At 42.0% G+C, this 21,187-nt stretch overlaps 1 protein-coding gene across 1 annotated transcript in view; it reads left to right on the top strand.

Annotated features, from left to right (window-relative positions):
- Nucleotides 1-269: 269 nt before the first annotated feature.
- The window catches only part of LOC131032069 (protein Dr1 homolog), a 131,983-nt gene continuing 111,065 nt past the window's right edge, over nt 270-21,187 (top strand). Inside the window, exon 1 of the mRNA XM_057962992.2 lies at nt 270-564. Within this exon, the coding sequence (XP_057818975.2) occupies nt 519-564 (46 nt within the window). The 5' untranslated portion in view covers nt 270-518. The remainder of the gene's footprint in view (nt 565-21,187) is intronic.

Consider the following 21,187-nt stretch of genomic DNA (forward strand, 5'->3'; position numbering starts at 1 on the left):
TTTAAATCTAATTGTCCAAATCTTATCTCGCTTTTAAAAAATATAAATAAATCCTCTTACATTCAAGAACAAAATATTTCTTAAAATATGAGGTCGCACCTTTAAATCTAATGGTCTAAATCTTATCTTGCTTTTAAAAAGTATAAAAAAATCCTCTTTAAGGAAATATAAGGGCGTTTCCTAGATGAGACCGCCCAAGTTCCACAACCTAATAGTAAAAACACTAGCTCTTTTCAACACTTCTGTCCTAATAAATGTAAAACCGCATCACATAATAATATTAATAATAACATTAATAACATCATTCTCGTACTTGTCAAATCAGAACATGGCCTAACAAAATTGGAAATCCTTTTAAATTTCATTCTCAGCCTTTTTTTTTCCAATGAAAAATGCCGTAAAAATCCGTGTTCAAATGCAATTATATGGTGAAGAATCTGGCGAGTTGTAGCGAAGAGATATATTTTTTCGTATTTTTTATTTAAAAGGCCGAGGAAGATCTGAAAATCTCCAGTTCAATGGAGATTGTGGGGAAGGCCAAGGAAGATGTTTCCCTTCCAAAAGGTAATATAATTGTCTGTTTTTTATTTTTATGAATAAAAGGTTGAATGAATTTGAGGTTATTGGAGAAGGGCTTGTCTTTACTACTTTTGAATTGAGTTTGTTTTCGGGGCTGTTGGCACAGATTGGTTTACTACTCAGGTAGCATGAATTTATGGATTTAAAGTTGATATTTCAGAATTTCGCATTAAAATATTGATGATGAATTACAGAATAGAATTCGCAATTTTGGTGAAAAAACAATTTACACGGTTATTATCAAGAAGTATTTCCAATGTTTAACATAGACTCTGGCAATATCTTATTTATTACTAAATTTTTGTTGGTGAAATTATTGTTAAACAACTAATTAATATTTTGAAGTTGAAAACTGAGAATTCGGATTTAAAATTTTAAGTTGAATGATTTTTTTTAAGAATATAAGGATTTTATGTTAATTTGTTGAGAATTTGGTGCAGAATGTTTTTATGTTTTTGGAACTCATTAGTGAAGGATTTGCATCATTTATTTTCTCAATTTTTTTGAGATGTTGTTGATTTCCATATTTTAGGTATAAGATAATATTGAAGGATGTTCATTTGGCAGAGTTGGCTGTGGAATTCTACATTTGGCAGTGTTGCCTGTAGGACCTATTGTCTATATTGTAATTATTATTTTTTGATTGGGAACTCTTCTTGTGGAGTGACCTCTGTCTTAAAGTCACTACCATGGGCATCTCCTCTGTCAAATGAACGAGGGACTTGAACTCAGCCTTGTTCATTGAGAGTACATCACACCCAATGACATAATATTTAATTTAATATCAATAATTTATTAGATCTCTTGAAGATTTGAACCTGGGTTTTTTCTTTAAAGCCCTCATATTTAATCGTTTGAGCTTATCCTACTTGACCATCATTATAGTTATTTGGCTGAGGGCAACAAACCCTATCTACCACCCCCATCAATGATCAGTTCTAAGAGCTCAACTTACTGAGAGTTAGCCAATCAACGTGCTAATTGGACCTCCATTTGATTTACTTAGCAATAGACAAAGAAAATTTAATGCCATCAATATAATTATGTGCTTGGACTCAGCTCTGATCGTTTTTGACCCCAATTAATGGCCAGCCCACTTGAATGCGGTCGGCTAGCCTAGATGAAGCTTTTTGTGACATTGCATTGTCTTTGCCATTAGTTATTCTTACTGCCATTGATCAGTAAAATGAGGGTTAATAAAGGTTTCTTCAGATGTTGATCTGAAACAGCTTCATTGAATTGGGTTTCTCCTGGTTTAGCCATCCAAAGGTCATGCAGTCAAAATGCAAATCTACCAAAAGCAACAGAAGCAATAACAAGACAAATAGATTGGTGTACAAAGTGAATTGTTTATACAATTTCATAGCAACAAGTACAAAGTTCTGGCTATATTAATTATATATCATTATGAACATCATTCGGGATTGTAGCTCTGTCACATTGCTTGGACATCCTTGGACATCCTTGGAGCTTATGACATGACCTAGGTGCAGAATCTCAGTTAATCCAAACTCACATTTTGACAACTTAGCATAGAAGGATTGCTGCTCCAAAATGCTACAACTGTGTCTAGGTGTTTAAAAGTGTTCCTTCCAAGTCTTGCTGTAGATGAATATGCCATCAAAGAAAGCCAGAACAAAATTCGGTTTCCTAAGGTGCTTATTGAATACCAAGATACTTGATTCATGCATGATTGTAATGTAGCCAGGGCATTATAAGTTCAAAAGGCATGACCAAAACTCAAAATGTTCGTAATGGCATTGAAAGGCTGTCTTCTTAACATTTTTGTTCCTCATGTGGATTTGATGATACCCTGTGTTGGTGTTGGAAATAAGCCACACCCGGACCAACGATGGACTGTTCCAAGAGGGGCCAGTAGCTCAGTGGTAGAGCACTCCAGCAGCATATGGAAGGTCCTAGGTTCGAGTCCTAGCTGGTCCATGTCTCAACATGGTATCAAAGCTAGGTCTAGGCTAGGAGCCCCAAGCACACGAGAGGTGTGGCTTAAGGGGGGGTGTTAGTGTTGGAAATAAGCCGCACCTGGACCGACGGTAGACTGGTCCAAGAGGGGCCAGTAGCTTAGTGGTAGAGCACTCCAGCAGCGTATGGAAGGTGCTAGGTTCGAGTCCTAGCTGGTCCATGTCTCAACACCTTGATCTCAAATCAATCTTGGAGAAGCACACAATTCCATGCAATTCATCAATGAGCTCATCTATCTTTGGAATAGGATATCTATTTTTCATGGTCTTTTTATTCAAGGCTCTATAGTTAATACACATTCTCATAGTGCCACCCTTCTTCTTCACAAGAACTATTGAAGATGTAGAGGGACTGAAGCTAGGTCTTATGAATTCCATGTCAGTAAATTTTGTGATAGCCTTCTCTATCTCCTCTTTATACCCTTGTGGATGGCAGTATGGTATAATGATAACAAGTTTAGCCCCTTCTAATTCTATAGCATGTTGAAACCCTCTATCCGGTAGTAGTCCCCGAGGCATGTCATTGAAAACTACACAATGCCTATCTAGAGTTTTCTAATATCAACATGATGCATATCTTTCTTACTTGATGGGGACTTTGTGGGAAGAATCAAACAATTTATTGCCAATGTTGCTTGGCCTTTACGGAATAGTCTCTGTATTCTCTTGGCCGTCACCACCTGTGGAGCTCCATTTGAGATCTCTCTAAGGCTAAGTTATTGGCACGGGCACGGGCACGGACACGGGTATGGGTATGAGAACTCGCTACGTGGACAAGGGCAATTTTTTTTGCCCTTCGGTACATTTGTACAATTTTTTTTTTGATAAGTTGCTACCATAGGGGGTAGCTCCTTTACATTGAATCTAAGAAAAGAAAATTACATAGCATGAATAGGGTTCAATGCTAAAGATACTCTATTCCAAACCCAATATCCACCAATCTACTAACTACCTCTTGAGGTAAGAGGTCATTGTTATCACTCATGAATGCCTTAAACTCATCTAGATCATATTTCTTTTCTACACCTCTCCTATATGGATTCTAGACCTTGTTTAACTTTGTCTTCTCCTCTGCATTCAAGTCTATAATTCCCAACATTACCTTTGAAGTTGACATTGTTGGCAGCTTATCTATTGCCTCACAAGCTTGGTAAGCATAGTTGGATCAGATAGTCCTTTGGGCGATGCGAATCCCCCAAAGTGGGTTTGTCTGTACATGTTTATAGTTTCTATATATATGTATGTATACACACACACACATATATATACATGTGTATATACATATATAATGTATATATACATGTGTGTGTGTATACATATATGTATATATACATGTGTGTGTGTGTATATATATATATATATACACATGTATACACACACACACACATATATCATATACAAAATATTTAAAGAAATATACAGAATTGTAAAACTAAACACATTTGATAATATGATAGTTCATCATTGATCAATGCCAAATGCCAATTGATAGTTCAAAATTTCCATATTATCATATTATGTCATATTCCATATAATATATATCAATGTATCATATATGTCGAGGCTCATGAAGTGTTCAGAGCGCATGCTCTTTGTTTCATATGATTCAAATGAAAATCATTACAATTACGAAATTGACAATAAAAAATAATAATTGTCTTCTATTTTCATCAATCATTAAAAGGATCTAGATCAAGATCATCATTGTTTTCTTCAAGTTCAAAATCATTTGAACCCAAAGTAGTGCCACTCCCTACCTCCCAGAAGTTGTTTAAGCATTGTACTATGTCTCCATAAAGGAGATCCTTTATCAATTTAAATCATTGGTTTGAAACCCCACCCACTGAACTTGAACTAGATGTCATTCTTGCAATCTGATTTTGCTATTATAAGAAACTACACAATTTTAAATTAGAAAAAAAAGATGCAAGCTTACACTATGTACAAGCTAACAAAAGCTCAAAACAAATATTAAAAAACATTATTACAAATGGTAAAACTTGTTTTTTATTTTTCTAAAATTTAAAAAAAAAAACCTTGAAAAAATTCATCAAAACCTTGAAATTATTTGTTTAGTCCCTACAATGAGGTTGGTAAACTCACGGATAACAAAAGTATTCAATATGTACCAACAACATATGTAACAAGAACATTCATGTATATTAAAGCACAAATAACCATTACAGGAAACACAAATATGGCAGAATTATGGTATCTTTATTTCATTCAAAATATGCCAGTACAATGCTAACTTGCCAAGGTTCCATCCATACACTATATAGACCCGACAGTTAGCCAGGCTGCCAACCGTCACAACCTACCAACTACCAACTACCCCATGGGAACCTCTCGGCAACCCATACATAACAAAACATAAAAACCCCAACAACTATAAACTAACATGTGTTATTAGCCCCTAACATTAGCCCCCCCCCCAAAGTAGTCGTCTTCCAGACGACTACACCAAACAGGAGCTGGAACGACAAAACAAAAGACACTAAGACATAGGAGGGGGGGGAGGTGTCCCTGTCGTGGTTGAAGAAGGCTATCGTCCTATGTGGAGCCGGAGGTTTTTCTCAATAGTCAGCTGTCGCTCGCGTGCCTTCTTAACCATGTGTGCAACCTCCAACAATTTCTTGTCCTTCTGCTCCACCTGCAGAGTCAGGTCGGCCACCTTCGATGCAAGTGCCTTCGACTCCGCCTCCTGCCTGCTGCAACGGGCGTCATAAGTAGCCACCTTCGCCTCCAACTCAACCCTCAAGTTCTCCACCGTGGCCAACTGCACACACTGCTCCACCTCTTTCTCCAATTTCTCGACATACAGTTGTTGTGTCTGTTGCTCCATCTTACTTTGTCTCATTTGCAAGTAGACATCTTAGAACAACCCCTCCATACTGCGCAAGATGGCTCCCAAGGTGCCAACTCCCTCCACCAATCTCATGTGCTTCCACTCCTGCGCCATCTCTGGCGTACCACTATCGGGCCACCCTCGTTGCTCGAAGTGGCGTGCAAACTCCTCCTCACACTCCAAAGCCATGAAGTGCAATAGCTTCTCAGCATCAGCTGAGTTGCCTCCATCCATCTGTTCAGCCAACTGTGCCATACCTTGAGCTATGTCCGATATCCCCTGTAACTCCCCAAGGAACCACTGGAGAGAGCCTGTTGGATCTCTAGGGTCTGGCGGTGTAATGTGTAGATCTGCTAGTGGTCCTCCAGACCTGCTATCCTCTACATCAATGATTTTCTGGTCATGTCCACTTCCCCCAGTCTCCTTGTCCTACTCCTTTGTGGATATCATCTCATTCTGATCTTGATCTATGATAGGAGTTTCCTTGTGTTGTGTCTCGCCTTGGCCAACTACCATGTCGTGCGGTGAAGGCGAAGTGGGAAGGTGAGGTGCAAGTGCAAACTGCCTGAGCCACCCATCCAAGGATGCATCTATAGCATCGTCAACCAGTGTGCCCAACACCGCCAACTCCTCCTGGCCATCCCCTCCTTCCGCGTCTTCCATTAGTATGTCTACGAACTCCTTCCCTCCTGGGGGTGCCGTACTGCCCTCAACCGCTACGGTCACCTACTTCGTACTAGTACCTGCCTCCTGTACGACTACCTCTTGTACGACCACCTCTTGGCTCTCATCACTCCACACGGTGTTTGCTTCCCTTGCATGTTGCACGTCCATCCCTGCCACCATACGGTCCACCATTCCTGTGCCGCCTAAGTCTCCACTCATTCGGTATGCTGGTCTACTAGTACGATCTGCTGCTGCTGGTACGACTTGTGGTTCTAGTACGACCAAGCCTATCTGCGGCAACGACACCCGCCTTTGTGTTGGAGGTGCCCCTTCGTCAACTTTCCTAAATAGCACTCCTGCTAGTCTCACGTCGCCTAGCGGGCTAGCCATTGTGAGTGCTTCCTTAGGTACCAGGTGCGCGGGAGGTAATTTGGGGGGTGTAAATTTCACCTGAGTGCTTCTCCACCGTGCTCGCAACCCTTCATGGTTCGGCTACTCTTCTTCCTTCTCCTCGTCTTGTTGCTGTGACTCCGCTTCTTCTTCCTCTCCTTCGGCATTGTGTGGTGCCATGCAGAATACTTCATCTCCACTCTCTTGTTCCTTAGTTTCCTCCACTTCCTCATTTGGGTCTTCCATGCCGCTATCTTCTTCCACCTCTACTGCTACGTCCAACTTCCTCCTTCTCTTGGTTGGCTGTACGACATCTCCAAGGGTGTCCAGGTGAACGTAATAGTACATCGAGGGTTTGTTGGGTTCCACCCTACCGCATGGCTCAAAAGTACCCCACATCTCTGAAGGTACTTGTGTTCGTACTGCATCCAGAAATAGATTAATGGCATGGTGGCACATATAGAACGTTTTATGCTCCAGGTTGAGGAAATCATGAATCCTCTCAGATAAGAGCTACGCCCAATTATAAACCTTATCACACTTGATGCCATTCATTAGTCCTATCATCCAGATGGCTATGTCAGATGCTCGGCTGGCCCCTGTGAGTCGGCTTTTTACCAAGTCCATCAACATCCTCCACTCCTCAGGTGCAATGAAAGCACGCTTTAGACCTCTACTATTATTTGCAGACTAGACACTCTTCCATTGTTCTTCTGTCAAATCATCCTTGCACACCAAGTCCAACAACCATTTCTTTTTCTCCTTGATGAGCTTCTTGGTCGGTTTTGTTGCAGATGCCCCCTTATCGGGTATACCAAATACCCTCTTGAAGTTCTCAGCTTTGAAGGAAACCCTTACTGTGTAGCCCTGGAACTGAATAATGGAGGCTCTCTTGTGGTGGTTGTATTCGGACACCATAGTACGAAGCACGGGTTCAAAATCCTTAATATTGAATGTCGACATTTGGATGGCATGATCCACCTGTACTTTCCAGAGAGAATCTTTTATCACATGGTCTGAAGGGTTTTCCTCCCACCAAGTACGACATTCACTGTCAGTCACACTCTCAAAGCCACATTTTCTGTAGTGATTCCTTTCGGGTCCTATACTTTTGGCCTGATCTTCACCTTCTTGTTGCTGCTGCCAGGCTCCGTAGCTGTCATGGTGGCACTATGGTTGTCGTGCTGATTTTTCCCTTTGTCATTTCTTGCTCCCTGGCCGTTATTATAACGGTTCAAATTTGTTGTGCTACTGGGGTCCCGCAAGCTAGTACAAACCATTGTACCAAATTCCCTGCCATGCCTGTTGTAATGCTTGTACGTGGTACTTCCAGTCCGTACAACTTCTTCAACTTGTACAAACTTTGCCCACAGTTCCGTATGGATGGCTTGAATTCCTGCACAGATGCCTTTGATTCTTTCCTGCAACTGCTCCCTGCATGTACGAATGCCACTGTGGAAAGGATTGTACGGTTGGTGTTCGTACAAGGTACACGTCCCCTTTTGCTGGCCGTACGGTCTTGCCTCTTCTCCCGTTGGTATCTGTATGCGATCGTATGGATTGCTTTTCTTCCTGCCATGTGATGTCGGATCAACTATTTTGTCATATTGTATGTCCCTTACTAGTTCGTACGTGTATGGCGTACGGACTTGCTGGCTTGTTGGCCGTACACCGTACGGATTATACTGCTTCACTTTGTGCACAAGTTTGTATGTGTACGACGTACGGACTCCCTGGCTTGCTGGCCGTACACCATACGGATTATACTGCTGGATTTCGCATTCTACTTCTTCTATCTGGTCCGTACAGGTCGTTCGTACGAATGAGTTAGTTCCACTTGTTCGTGATGCTCATACGGGCACGTACGGTTGGTTCTGCTCGCCCCTTGTACCCTCCGAATTGGTCTGTATGATTTGTGCTTGGGCTGCTCTGCGATGTACGGACCCATATGATCATGTACTTGGATTATTCTCTTCACTCGGTTTTCTTCCTCTGCAAATTCTGCTTCCACCACTTCGATTCCTCCTGTGTGATGTGTAAAAATGGGCTCTTTGGGGATTTTTATAACCACTTGGACTTTCCAGGGTTAGGGTTAGGCTTAAATATTTTATTAATTTTTTATAAAATAATCTCCTTTTTATTAAATGTATTTTTCCTTTATTTACTTAAATCACTTTTACCTTATATTTTAATTTCTTAGTACTTGCTAACCCTCTCCTTTTTATTTTTCCCATGTACTTTTCTTTTTCAATAGTTATTATCCCCTTCCTTAGAAAATTTTCTAAAATCTTCACTCGTCAATATTTTTTAAATTCAATTTTTTGTACCTTTAACTTACTAAGGTATCCCAGGGCCCGTTTTTGTCATTTTGCTCTCCCTTTTTGATTTGCAAGATGGCTTATCTCCTCCTTGGACACCTCTCTATAACATTTTTGCCCTTGGCTTCCTCTTCAACGTACAGATACTTGATTTTTTCTTTGCTTTTCCCTTGTCATTCATTCTCATTTCCCTCCATCTTTTATTTGGTCCTTCGTTGGCATCCTCATCCTTCGTGCTTCTTTTCACTCTTGAAGGATCATCCTGTGGCCTTAAATTAATCTCCAAATCATGCAACCAAATACATGTGCCACATCCTCCTATAGCATTCTTTTGCACAAGATGTCTCCACGTACTCCAGGTCCCATAACTTATCCACTAACGGAGTGGGTCCCACTCCCTTGTACCGCGTGTCGACGTACCGACCTTCGTACTGCTGGCACCATGTTACCCTTTCTCCGTTCACCTCTGGGGGCCTTGCGGGGTTAGGTATTACCCATTACAATGAATTTGGTCTGGCCTCTAGTTCTCCTGGCTGGGAGGCTATGATGAACAAGTATTCGGTTTTCAACACCATCTTCAAACAGGGGCCTAGTGTTGCCCCGTACTCCTCTAGATCAATTTCTTCCTCCAGGTCTGCATGTTTCCCCTTCCTTATTTGCATTATCGGCTTTTCTCTTGGCTTTGGCTTCTTCATCGATATCATATGCTACATACTCCTCTCGAAGATCTTCATATGGAGCCCTCTTCCTCCAATGGCTTGAAATTCGTACCCACATAGCCGGGTCCCCAAAGTACGCATTTGTCAGGTGTTTATGGATCCTCGAAACTGCAACACCTTCCACCCGCTTTGGCACAAGTCGTTCTTCCATGAATGTGAGCAGTTTGGCCCAATCTTCATCCCAGCGATAGGGCTCTACTTTCACTACCGGGTCTTCTTCCACTTCCCTACTCTGCCCGATGGTCCAATCTCCTCTTGTAGCATATCCCAACATGTTGATCGCTATCACAGGTTTGCTTCGTTCTCTGTAAACTTTCAGTTTCGAGCCATTCACCGAGTCCCTGATTTGGTTGTCGTCCAAGGTAGATAGCTTTACTGCTTCGTTCTTTCCGACCTCCCTGATCTTATAGGGTCCTGTTGTGACGTTTTCACACATCGCCCCATTGTAAATGGGGACCCCTACTTTTTTTGCTTTCTGGGGTTTGTTTGTAGGTCTTTTAGGGTTTTGTCTATTAGCCTTTGCATGCTGAGTGTTGCCAAAGGGATCACTAAGATAACTGGCTCTGTTTTAGCTAAAGGTGAGTCAGTGGATGCTTCGGGTTAGGGTCATCTTTGAAAGTCTTCCTTAGGACAAAGTTTTGCTCTTGTTGCTAATTGTGTCTTGTTTGAGTTTGAGGAGGTCAATGAAGCTTGGTGAGTGAATATCATCTTTGAAGGTCTAAGTTAAGTCAAATTGGTGAGTGATGAAGTTTGGAATGTCATCCTGATCTTCAAATGTCCTAAAATTTGGCTAAGTCCGGAATGTCATCCCAATCCTGAAATTTGACTAAGTTTGGAAAATTGAAGAATCCTCCAAAAACTAGATTTTGCATTATAACTCCTGGAGGTCCGAAACCACTTTCAAACATCCTGATAGTGTATATGGAATATAACTTAAAGTATGAGTTCTTATACTTAAATGTTATATTCCATATATGAATCCTGACGGAGAGACCAAAATGTCAAATTTCGCTCCTAACCCTTCCAAAGGGTCCAAAGCGAATTCCTCTATAGGACATTCTACTTTGGTCCAAACTTAGAACTAACTCATTCCCAGGCATTATTGAGGGCAAAACACTTATTTGGAGTGAAGAAATATGAAAATGAAGTCAGGATTTGAGCCCAAGGAGGAATTTCGCTCCTGACCCTTCCAAAGGGTCCAGAGCGAAATTCATATAAAACCCTATTTTTCACAAAATCTTGAGCTATTAGTCAACTTAAAGAGCAAATTTGCATGGTCATGATGGAAGGAAGCCTAACAAAGTGTGTCCAAGGCATGAAAAGGAGAAAGGAAGTAAGAAATTAGCTCAAAATGAGGATTTCACTCTCGACCCTTTGGAAGGGTCCGGAGCGAAATCCTCATTTGACCCTCAATTTTGGCCTAAAACATTGAAAATGAAGATTTTTGAGCCAAGTGGACTTGAACATGACAAGAGGAGGGTGAATTTGATCAATTTTGAAGATGGATTGGATGAAAGAGGTGAGAAATCAATCAAGAATGTGAATTTCGCTCTTGACCCTTCCAAAGGGTCTAGAGCGAAATTCTTAGAATACACATTTTTCTTCCTTGTTTGCATTGAAAGTCTTGTTCTTTGGGCATGGTGGGGGTAGGTTGATATGTTCTTGCCTTAGGAAGTGATTGAAAGTGTTGAGAAGTGAGGATCTTGTCCAAGATTGTGAATTTCGCTCCTGACCCTTCCAAAGGGTCCAGAGTGAAAATCATAAAACCTATTCTTTCTTCCAACATTTGTGTCAAAAGAAACCTTGATCAAGGTGAGATAAGTTTGGAGATGCCCCTCGGATTGCCTTTAAATTGATTGTGGCCACCAATGATCAAGATTTTGAGCTTAAACTAGGATTTCGCTCTTGACCCTTCCAAAGGGTTCCTGAGCGAAATCCTAAATAGGTCCTGTCCCTGGCCATGATTTTTAGCGAAATTCTCCTTTCTGGCCATTTTGAGGGTCAAGCAAGTGTTGCATGCATGGGAGAAGGATCCAAATAGAGATTCAAGGTAGATCAAAGTGAGAAGAATGGAGCTAAGTAAGAGAAGTCAACCTAAAAGGAGAATTTCGCTCCTGACCCTTCCAAAGGGTTCAAAGCGAAATTCTTCAAACCACTTATTTTCTCCTTGTGTGAAGCCAAAACATTGATTCCTATGGCATGGTTGAAGGTGGAGTGAGGTGTTCTTGCCTTGTAAGGTGAATTGAAGTGAAGGAAGTAAAGAAATAAGTCTAAAACTTGAATTTCGCTCCTGACCCTTCCAAAGAGTCTAGAGCGAAATTCCCAATTTCACCTAATTTGCTCATGATGAAGGTCAAGGTATGGATTCCTAAGCCTAGGTAGAAAGAAGACTAGTGTGTGCTTGCCTTGGGAGGCATTTTGGAGTGGAGAAATGATAGAACTTGAGCCTAATCAGGAATTTCGCTCCTGACCCTTCCAAAGGGTCCAGAGTGAAATTCTTAAAACCTCTATTTTGCTCCAATTTTGCATCAAACCTAGTGTTGATTGAGATTAAAGGCATCCTTAGACATGCATTTGAGCAAGTTGTGGTCACAAAATGTGAAGATTTTGTCCTAAAATGCAAATTTCGCTCCTGACCCTTCCAAAGGGTCTAGAGCAAAATTCCTTATAGGTCCCATCCTTGGCCAAGGTCCAAAGCGAAATCCTCTTTTTTGGTCTTTTTGGAGGTCAAATCAATGATGTCTTCAAGAGAAAGTGATTCAAAGGTCAAGAGAAGTTCAAGGCAAGGAGATGATGAAATTTGAGCTAAAATGCAAATTTCGCCCCTGACCCTTCCAAAGGGTCCAGAGCAAAATTCTTATAGGGCCTGTCCCTGGGGAGGATCTTGAGCGAATTTCATTCTAATGCCTTTTTGTTGATGATTTAAGGTAGAAAATGCTATGTGAGATAAATATATCATATGTACTTAATCATCTTTTGGTTTGTTTTGTAGGTGGAAGAAAATCAGGCCAGGACAAGGACGACCTATTCTAAGCCCATCACCATCAAGGACGTTCCAGATGCATAAAGGAGGGCTCAAGGTGTTTTGAAGCATTGGAAGACTTAAAGTGTTCGAGGAGTTGCAAGCTATCCGCAAGACTTCATTCTACCACATGAAGAAACCACATGATGACAGAGAAGAATGACCTTACCAACACTTCAAGGCGAGGTATGCTACCGGAGAAAGAAGAACTTGACAGTAAGGAAGCCTCATCAAGCACATAGAGAATCAAGGAATGCATTATTCATCGCATCAAGGACAGAGGAGGATCAACCAAGATACAAACGTTAGACAAGGTGGCATCCCAGTCACTTCCCCTCCAGTTGGATTGGTCCACCTCAGCATGTCTAGATTCAATGTACCTGACTCATTGGGGACGGCACAAACTTCGGTGTACCTACCCCCGCTTCCTATTGGTCCTCACTCCTGGAATGTAATTTTTTAATTGGCTAAGGAAGTTTGTTGTAACAAACTCTAATTAGGGTTTCTATCCTGTAATCCTAGCCATTGATTCTAAGTCAATCAGAGCCATCTGTTTGTAAAGGGTTCTTTATATAAAGCCCTAGCTCCTCATTTGTAAGGGTTAATAGTTAATAGCCAAAGAATAGGAAATAGTTAGAGAGAATAGTCAATAATTAGTAGCATTTTAGAGTAGAGTAGAAAGAGAAGGCAAAGATTGTTGCCAAGAGATTTTTGCAAAAGACATGTAAACTTCATTGAAGGAATGGTGAATTCTATGTGTCGATTTGACAATTTGCATGGTCTCTATACTTCTCAAATTTAATTTCATGTTATTAGATGAATGGAAGAAATTTGTATATCCATACTACTAGCGGTTTGTTGATTGCAAACTTGCCTTGCGTAGTCAACTAGAATCATTCAACTTAAGCTTAACTTCAATTATCGCTTCTTCATTGATATGCATCAACCTGACGGTGTCTATGCTTGTAGTGGTGATTAGAACATCATAAAGCTTTCCTTAGAAGATCGCACTAACCTTGTGGAGATGATCCTAGCATGTCAAAGCAAGACTTAGTTAAAGTTTCATCAAAGGTTATCCATTGCTCCTACATTCTTAGTGTTAGAATTAGATTCCTCTCCAACCCTTATCCTTTTTTCCCTTTTTTAAAAATCAAGGATTAGTAAAGACCCACATTCCAGTGATATCCAAAGCAAATCAGACGCCCAGGTCATCGAGTGTAAGTCCCCTTGTGATTCCAGCAAAATCACATCAGCAAAATCACATCATACCGCAAGAGCTTATCCACACGTAGAGAACCTACAATCAGAACCTTGGAGCTACTCCGATTGATCCTTCTGCGAGATCTTCAGCATTCAGGGAAGCTTTATTCAAGAGAGGATAAGGTACCTTTAGGTATTTTATTCTGTGTTTGGTCGTGTACAAAAGACACATCAACAGGTCCGAGCCAACGAACTTTGAACTTCCATGGTCCCAGTTCGTTACGACCATTATACTTCAAAACCAATTGCCCTGGTCGGAAGTTGACCCGTCGTAGGTGCTTGTCATGCCAAAACTTCTATCGCTGTTGCGCTACCTCCGTTGCCCATTGTGCCATTACCCTCCGTTCGTCCAATTTCACCAAGTTTTCAAGCCTTGCACTCAGATTCTCTTCATCACCAAGTCTATTGTCCACCGCCACCCGCAGGCTTGGTACGGTGTACTCCGTAGGTACCACAACCTCCTGCCCGTACATGAGCTGGAATGGAGTATGCTCCGTAGTGACTTTGTAGGTTGTGCAGTAAGCCCACAGTACTGCTGACAACCTTTCTTCCCAATCCTCCTGCTCCACCCCGCACGACTTACAGATTATCGACACCAATACCTTGTTCGTCGCCTTTGCTTGTCCGTTTGCTCGGGAGTAGTACAGGCTAGAAAGATTGTGGAAAATTTTAAACTCAACGTTCATGGTACGAATTACTTGGTTGACGAAATGCACTCCCTAATCACTTGTGATTTGAAGGGGTATCCCGTACCTAGTGACAATCTGTTCATATAAGAACCGTGCCATACTAGAGTAGTGTTATTTGGTAGGGCTCTCGCTTCTGCCCACTTAGTGAGGTACTCCGTAGCCACCACAATATATTTGCACCTATGCATACTGCTTGGCTTCAAGGGTCCCACAAAATCCAGACCCCATCTTTCAAATACCTATTGCGGCTGGGAGGGAAAGAGGGGCATGAAGTCCTACTTGAGTGGTTTCCCTGCATGTTGGCAAGTGTCACACTCGACCACCCACTCTCGAGCATCAGTGTGTAGAGTTGGCCACCATAGACCGACCATTTATACTTTTCGTGCGGTTGCATCCGGTCCCATGTGTCCCCTTGCTAATTCGTCATGTGCTTCCTTCAAGACACTGGGGATTTCCTCCTCCATGACACATCTCCTCAAGATTTGATCAGGTCCCATTTTATACAAAAGACCCTTGATCAGTTGGAAGGTCTTCCTCTTCAGTGCCAATTTCCACCGTTCCCTCGACGACATCTCCTACGGAAATGTGGAAGTAGAGAGGTACTAGCTGATCTTCTCGTACCACGATGGTAATACTGCAACCTGGAACAAGTGTGCATCCGGAAAGTCCTCGTTCACCCCTTTGATCGGCTCCCCTGACCTGATCGATGACAGTTGATCGGCTATCACATGGGACTTCCCTGACCGCACAATAATGGTGAAGGTGAATTCTTGCAAGAGCAACAACCATCTACTCACTCGACCTTGGATGATCGGTTTATTTACCAAGTACATCAGTGCTTGATGGTCCATGTAAAACGTGAACGGGTAGCCAGTAGGTAGTGGCGAAACTTCTGTACGACGTACACCATCCCCAGTGTCTCCCTCTTCGTTGTATTGTAATTCCGTTCGACCCTTGACAAAAGTCGGCTAGCGAAGAAGATGGGATGATCCAGTCCCTGCGTCCCCACCTGTGTGAGGGTGGCACCAATGGCGAAGTTGGAGGCATCCATGTGTACGTGAAACTCTTTATTCCAATCCGGGTACACTAGGATTGGTGCACTCACCAGCCGATCCTTCAGTTCCCTGAAGACTCCTTGCTTCGTACCCCATACGAATGGCTCCTCCTTCCTTGTCAGCTTGTCCAGGGGGCAGGAAACTTGAACAAAGCCTTTGATGAATCTCCGGTAGTAGCCAACGTGGCCTAGGAATGAGTTCACCCCCGTTACATCCATCGAACTCTCCATATTGATAATTACCCCTACTTTGTCTGGGTCTATCTTTAATCCTTCCCTGCAAACAATGTGGTCAAGGAGCTTTCCCTGCGGCACCATGAACCTACACTTGTTCGAGTTGAGAGCTAGCCTGGCTCTCCGACACCTCTCCATACATTCTCCAAGTGCCTTCAAGTGAGTATCCTGGTCACTGAAAATAGACTAGTCATCCAAGAATGCCTTGAAATTCCCTACTGACATTTTGTCAAAGATGTGTAAAATTATTCTCTGGAAGGTTGCCGGTGCATTACATAGCCCGAAGGACATGCGATTGTAGGCATACACCCCGTCCACCACGAAGGTGGTCTTTAGCTTATCTTCTTCAACAATACTTATCTAGTTGTATCTAGAGAACCCATCCAGAAACGTGTATATCTCGTGCCCAGCTACTTCTTCCAAGATGCTGTTCGTGAACAGGATTGGAAAGGGATCTTTGATTGTTACCGTGTTTAGACACCTGAAATCCACACATATTCTTATCTGGTTGGCCTCCTTCTTGATGGAAATAACAATTGGGGAGACCCAGTCACTTGTCTCCACCTTGAATATGATCCCAGCCTCCAGCATTTTGTTGATTTCCTCATTCACTTTGGCAGTGTAGTTCTTGTTCATCCTATACGGCCTCCTCCGTACGGGTTGGGCTCCTGGTACGAGGGGTATGCGGTGTACGCACAATTTCGAAGGTATCCCCTTCAGGTCCTTGTACGTCCAGGCAAAGACGTCCTTGTACTCAAGGAATATCCTGAACGTCGTTGCTTTTAGTACGGGGTTCCAATCATCCCCTACGAGTATCACCTTCGGGTCCTCGTCCTTGCCTAGATTGACTTTCTTCACATTGGTTTCCTCGTACTTGATAGTCTTATCCTATTCAAACCGGTGGGTCAGTGTGTCATCCACCTGTGCCACCCCTTCCTGGTACCTACTGTACTTCAGAGGGAATGACAACTCTTCTGTACTGCCACTTGATTCCCCAATCTCGCATATTTGCAACATGTGGCACTTCAGATGGAATACCTCGTAGTCCTCCATCTGCCAATGGAAGAGTCCGGCCAATGAACTAGTTTCATCTTCAGAGCATCCGTCCACTTCTAGCACCCCTTCCTCGTTGGATTCCATCCCTCCTTTGCCTCCTTTGGAACCCCACTCCCATCTGTTTGAATCATCCGAGTCGGAGTTAGACGATGCAAGCTCTTCACTGACGACCTGGTTCCTCAGCTTAATCACATACTTATGGCCCTCACTCTCAATCGAGTGTATTCTTTTTCCAGTTATGATTGGCTTTGGCATGATCAACCATCCCCTACCGAGGAGGGTGTCGTACGCTTTCCTTTCCATTGGAATAACCACGAAGTTCAGAAAAAATTGCTGCGTACCAACCACCACTTTTTGTGCCATGAGAGTCCCAAGGGGTTTGATGCCGTGTTGATCTGCACCGACAAGGTGGAATGTTGGTGGCCAGAGGGTAGGCTTGCCAAGACCCTTCCAAGATTCTTCTGGTAGTACGTTGATGCCAGACCCACCATCCACAATGGTGTTTGTGAGCTTCTGCCCCATTATTTCCATCTCCACCATGACAGGTTTTCGTCCAATGTTTACTGTGAGCAGCATAAGGTCTATGGCATCCTTACTAGGTCCGTTATTGGAACCGTACTAGATGGTTCTGTTGCTGTTCGGTGTTCCTGGTCGGTAGTGGTGTCACCGACTGCATTTGTCAAGGCCATCCTCAATTGCAACATGGTTTGTAGGAGGTTGGATACCCGCACGGGTATAGTGGTCTGTAACATTTGCTTGATGATAGTTTATTCCGGTCTCGACCGAAGTGGAGTATTGGCAGCCAGGTGTGAGGCCCTCCATTCTTCTGCCATCGCACGTTCAATGTCTGCCCTGGCCTCCTGAAGTCTTTCCTTTTCCGTGCGAGGGTCAGGGTACGTGGCTTTCTTACTTTGCAATCTTGTGATTGCCAGTGTATCTTCCTCCAATTCCTTTACCTCCAGCATATTCACCCCTTTTTGCTTTGGACACTCGGTGTCCTCGTGATTCCTTGGACCGCACCACTTGCACAACAAACTCCCCGCACTATCTCCATTTTGACATTCCCGCACAAAGTGACCCCATTCATTGCATTTTCGGCATTGGATCATGGGCCGTCCTTTTGCGTCATACTGAATTTTACTCCTTGGCGTGTTATTGTTAGATCGGTTGTTACCCTGCCGGTTGTTACAGTACCCTCCAGGAGAGGTGCTCGAGTTTACTGCCAACTTCGGAGGTGTCGCTGCCAGTGTGACTTGGTTAGGCTGGGTGAAGAGCACTTGGGTGCTTCATGCTTTCAGGTTGTACGGACATTCCTTGATGGAATGTCCCATTACTTGGCAGATGTCACAAAAGGCTTTTCGAGGGTAGCTCCCCTTAGTGTGCCCTTCTGTCTTACAGTCGGTGCACCATAGTTCCTTTCCCTCCTTGCCCTTTTCTTTGTAAGCCTTCAGTTCTTTCATTATTCTTATCATATCCTTTCAGAGTGCTTGTATAGTCTTAGACTCTCTGTTGCTGTCTTCATCCGTACTATCACCATCACTCACCCGACGCTTCCCTCGGGATGTCTTATTTTCACTTTCAATATCCATCGCATGGTTGTATGCTTCATCACATGAGGACGGAGGGACCACCTTCATCTTCCGTCTGAGGGATGGTACTAGCCCTTCGACAAACCATCTCTTCTTTAGGCCATCAACTGACTGGTTCTCCATTTTGTTCAGTAGTTCCTTCAGCCTTTTGTTGTAAGTGTTAAGGAATTTAGATCAGAGATAGAGAAGACAATAGTCCGATAATATGTAGTAAGGATAGACTTTAATGAGATCACGGCAATGAATATGTTATCCTTCGATGTATATATATAACTCTATTTATTAACCTTATATGATAACATCGACAACTTGCTGGTTCGTGAAATTGCCACGGTTATTGGTTTCAGTTTACAACAAGTGTCGATGCCTTTGCATAAATAAAAGGATGAAGAGTCATGTCCACGTAGGGGCATGACTTCTACGTGGCTTATGCCACGTAGAGTCATGACCCTACGGGGACATGACCCTCTGTTCAATGTTCACTGCTTATGTTCATTAGTTAACACCGCTTATGTTCACCGCTTATGTTTATATTGCTTGCTTCAATCCGAATGAGGCTATATCTTTAACACTCCCTCTTAGCAAAAGAGGATTGAATTTCATAATTAAGTTTTAAGGAACAACATTCTAGATATACGCATTCATTTGACATGATCATTCACTCAGTAACACTTACTAGTGAAATGCTTCATGTCTCGAAGAGATATCTGAGATATGGATTATCTGATATCCAGCACTCTGGGACAACAACTACTTGAAGTCTTATCAGATTACAACCTTTGATTCTAGTGACAATTGTAACATTGTCATTATCACAGGTGAAATAATTTCAGTAGCATGACATTCGGCACATTCCGGGACAGCAAATTAATGTAGTCAATCATGATATGATTGTTATCATAATTTCCGACATATTTCGGAACAACCATTTAATGATAACAATTCAATAACTCATCATAGCAAATTTAGTATCAAGATTTCCGGCACATTCTGGGACAACAACTTAATGTAGTCAATCTTGATAACAGATCAGGCTATTGTGAAAGTCGTCACCTTACAATAGTGATCTTACACTTACATCACATGAAAGATCGTCACCTTTCATGACATAACACATACATGCAATATTGCATTCAAGATATTCATGAATATATCAAATTACATATGATTAAGATTAATATCAGAAATCTCCATTATAATTTAGTCATACCAAGTTTACCTCTAAAGTACTCCACTTTCAACTTTGCAAGAGGTTTGGTGAATATGTCGGCACTTTGCTCTTCAGTGTTGATGTAGGTCAATTTGATAACATCTCTGTCTACCATATCTCTTATGTAATGGTATGGGATTTCTATATGCTTGGATTGATTATGAAAAACTGGATTTACAGAAAGTTTGATGCAACTTTGATTATCACAGTGAATCACAGTGGGGTTTAGGGGCTTCCCAAATAGTCCAACTAGCAATTTCCTTAACCATACTGTCTCATGTGCTCCCATGGAGGCAGCCATATATTCGGCTTCAGTGGAACTCTGAGCAATTGCTGACTGTTTTCTGCTAAGCCAGGATATCATAGCTGATCCAAGACTAAAACAACACCCTGTTGTACTTTTACGATCAATGGAACTTCCTGCCCAGTCGGAATCAGAATACCCTTGGAGTTGTATCTCAACATTTTTATACTTCAGGTCAAGTCCAATAGTGCCACACAAGTATCTCAGAATATGCTTAGCAGCCATTAGGTGAATCTTCTTAGGTTCGCACATGAAATGACTTAACACATTGGTAGTGTAACAAATATCAGGGCGAGTGTTTACTAGGTACATAAGAGATCCAATAATTTGTCTATAGTATGTAGGATCTGTACGTTCTGAATCTACTGCTTCACTTTTGAGCTTATGAAGATTTGTTTCCATTGGAATGGATAGAGGTTTACAATCCATCATTCCAAATCTGGTCCGGATATCAGTGGTGTATTTTCCTTGATTTAGGAAAATATAATTTTCTTTTTGCCATACTTCTAGGCCCAGAAAATAGTGCAGTTTACCTAGATCCTTCATATCGAATTCAGCCACAAGATCTTGTTTGCATTTTGCAATGAGGTGATCTTCTCCTGTTATCAACAAGTCATCAACATAGAGAACAAGTATCAACATGTCACCATCCGATATTTTGAAGTATATGTTAGAATCTGCTTCATTTTTGGAATATCCTATTTTGGAGAGATAACTATCTATCCTTCTGTACCATGCCCTGGGAGCGAGCTTAAGGCCGTAGAGAGCTTTTTTTAGTCTACACACATAGAGATTTCTATCATGTGTATCAAAGCCTTCAGGTTGTTCTATATATACTTCTTCCTCAATAACACCATTCAAAATGCAGTCTTTACGTCCATTTGGTGTATCTTCCACCCTTTGGAAGCTGCAATGGCAATGATGGTTCTTACAGAAGTATATCGGGCAATTGGAGCAAATGTCTCTTCGTAATCAATTCCAGCCTTTTGAGAGAACCCCCTGGCAACGAATTTGGCTTTGCATTTTTCAATACTACCATCTGGTGCATATTTGATTTTGAATAACCACTTTGATGAGACAACTGATTTGTCTTTTGGTCTAGGTACAATGTCCCAGACATCATTTTTTAAGATAGATTGGTATTCCTCAATCATTGCATCTTTCCAAGCTTGACATGTTAAGGCCTCTTCAACATTTGATGGTTCAGATTTTGTAAGTTCGGTCATGAGTGGAACATAGCATGATTGACTTCTTGTTTTCTTATTCTCTT

The sequence above is a fragment of the Cryptomeria japonica genome, chromosome 4 (assembly GCF_030272615.1).
Source record: "Cryptomeria japonica chromosome 4, Sugi_1.0, whole genome shotgun sequence".
Lineage (NCBI taxonomy): Eukaryota > Viridiplantae > Streptophyta > Pinopsida > Cupressales > Cupressaceae > Cryptomeria > Cryptomeria japonica.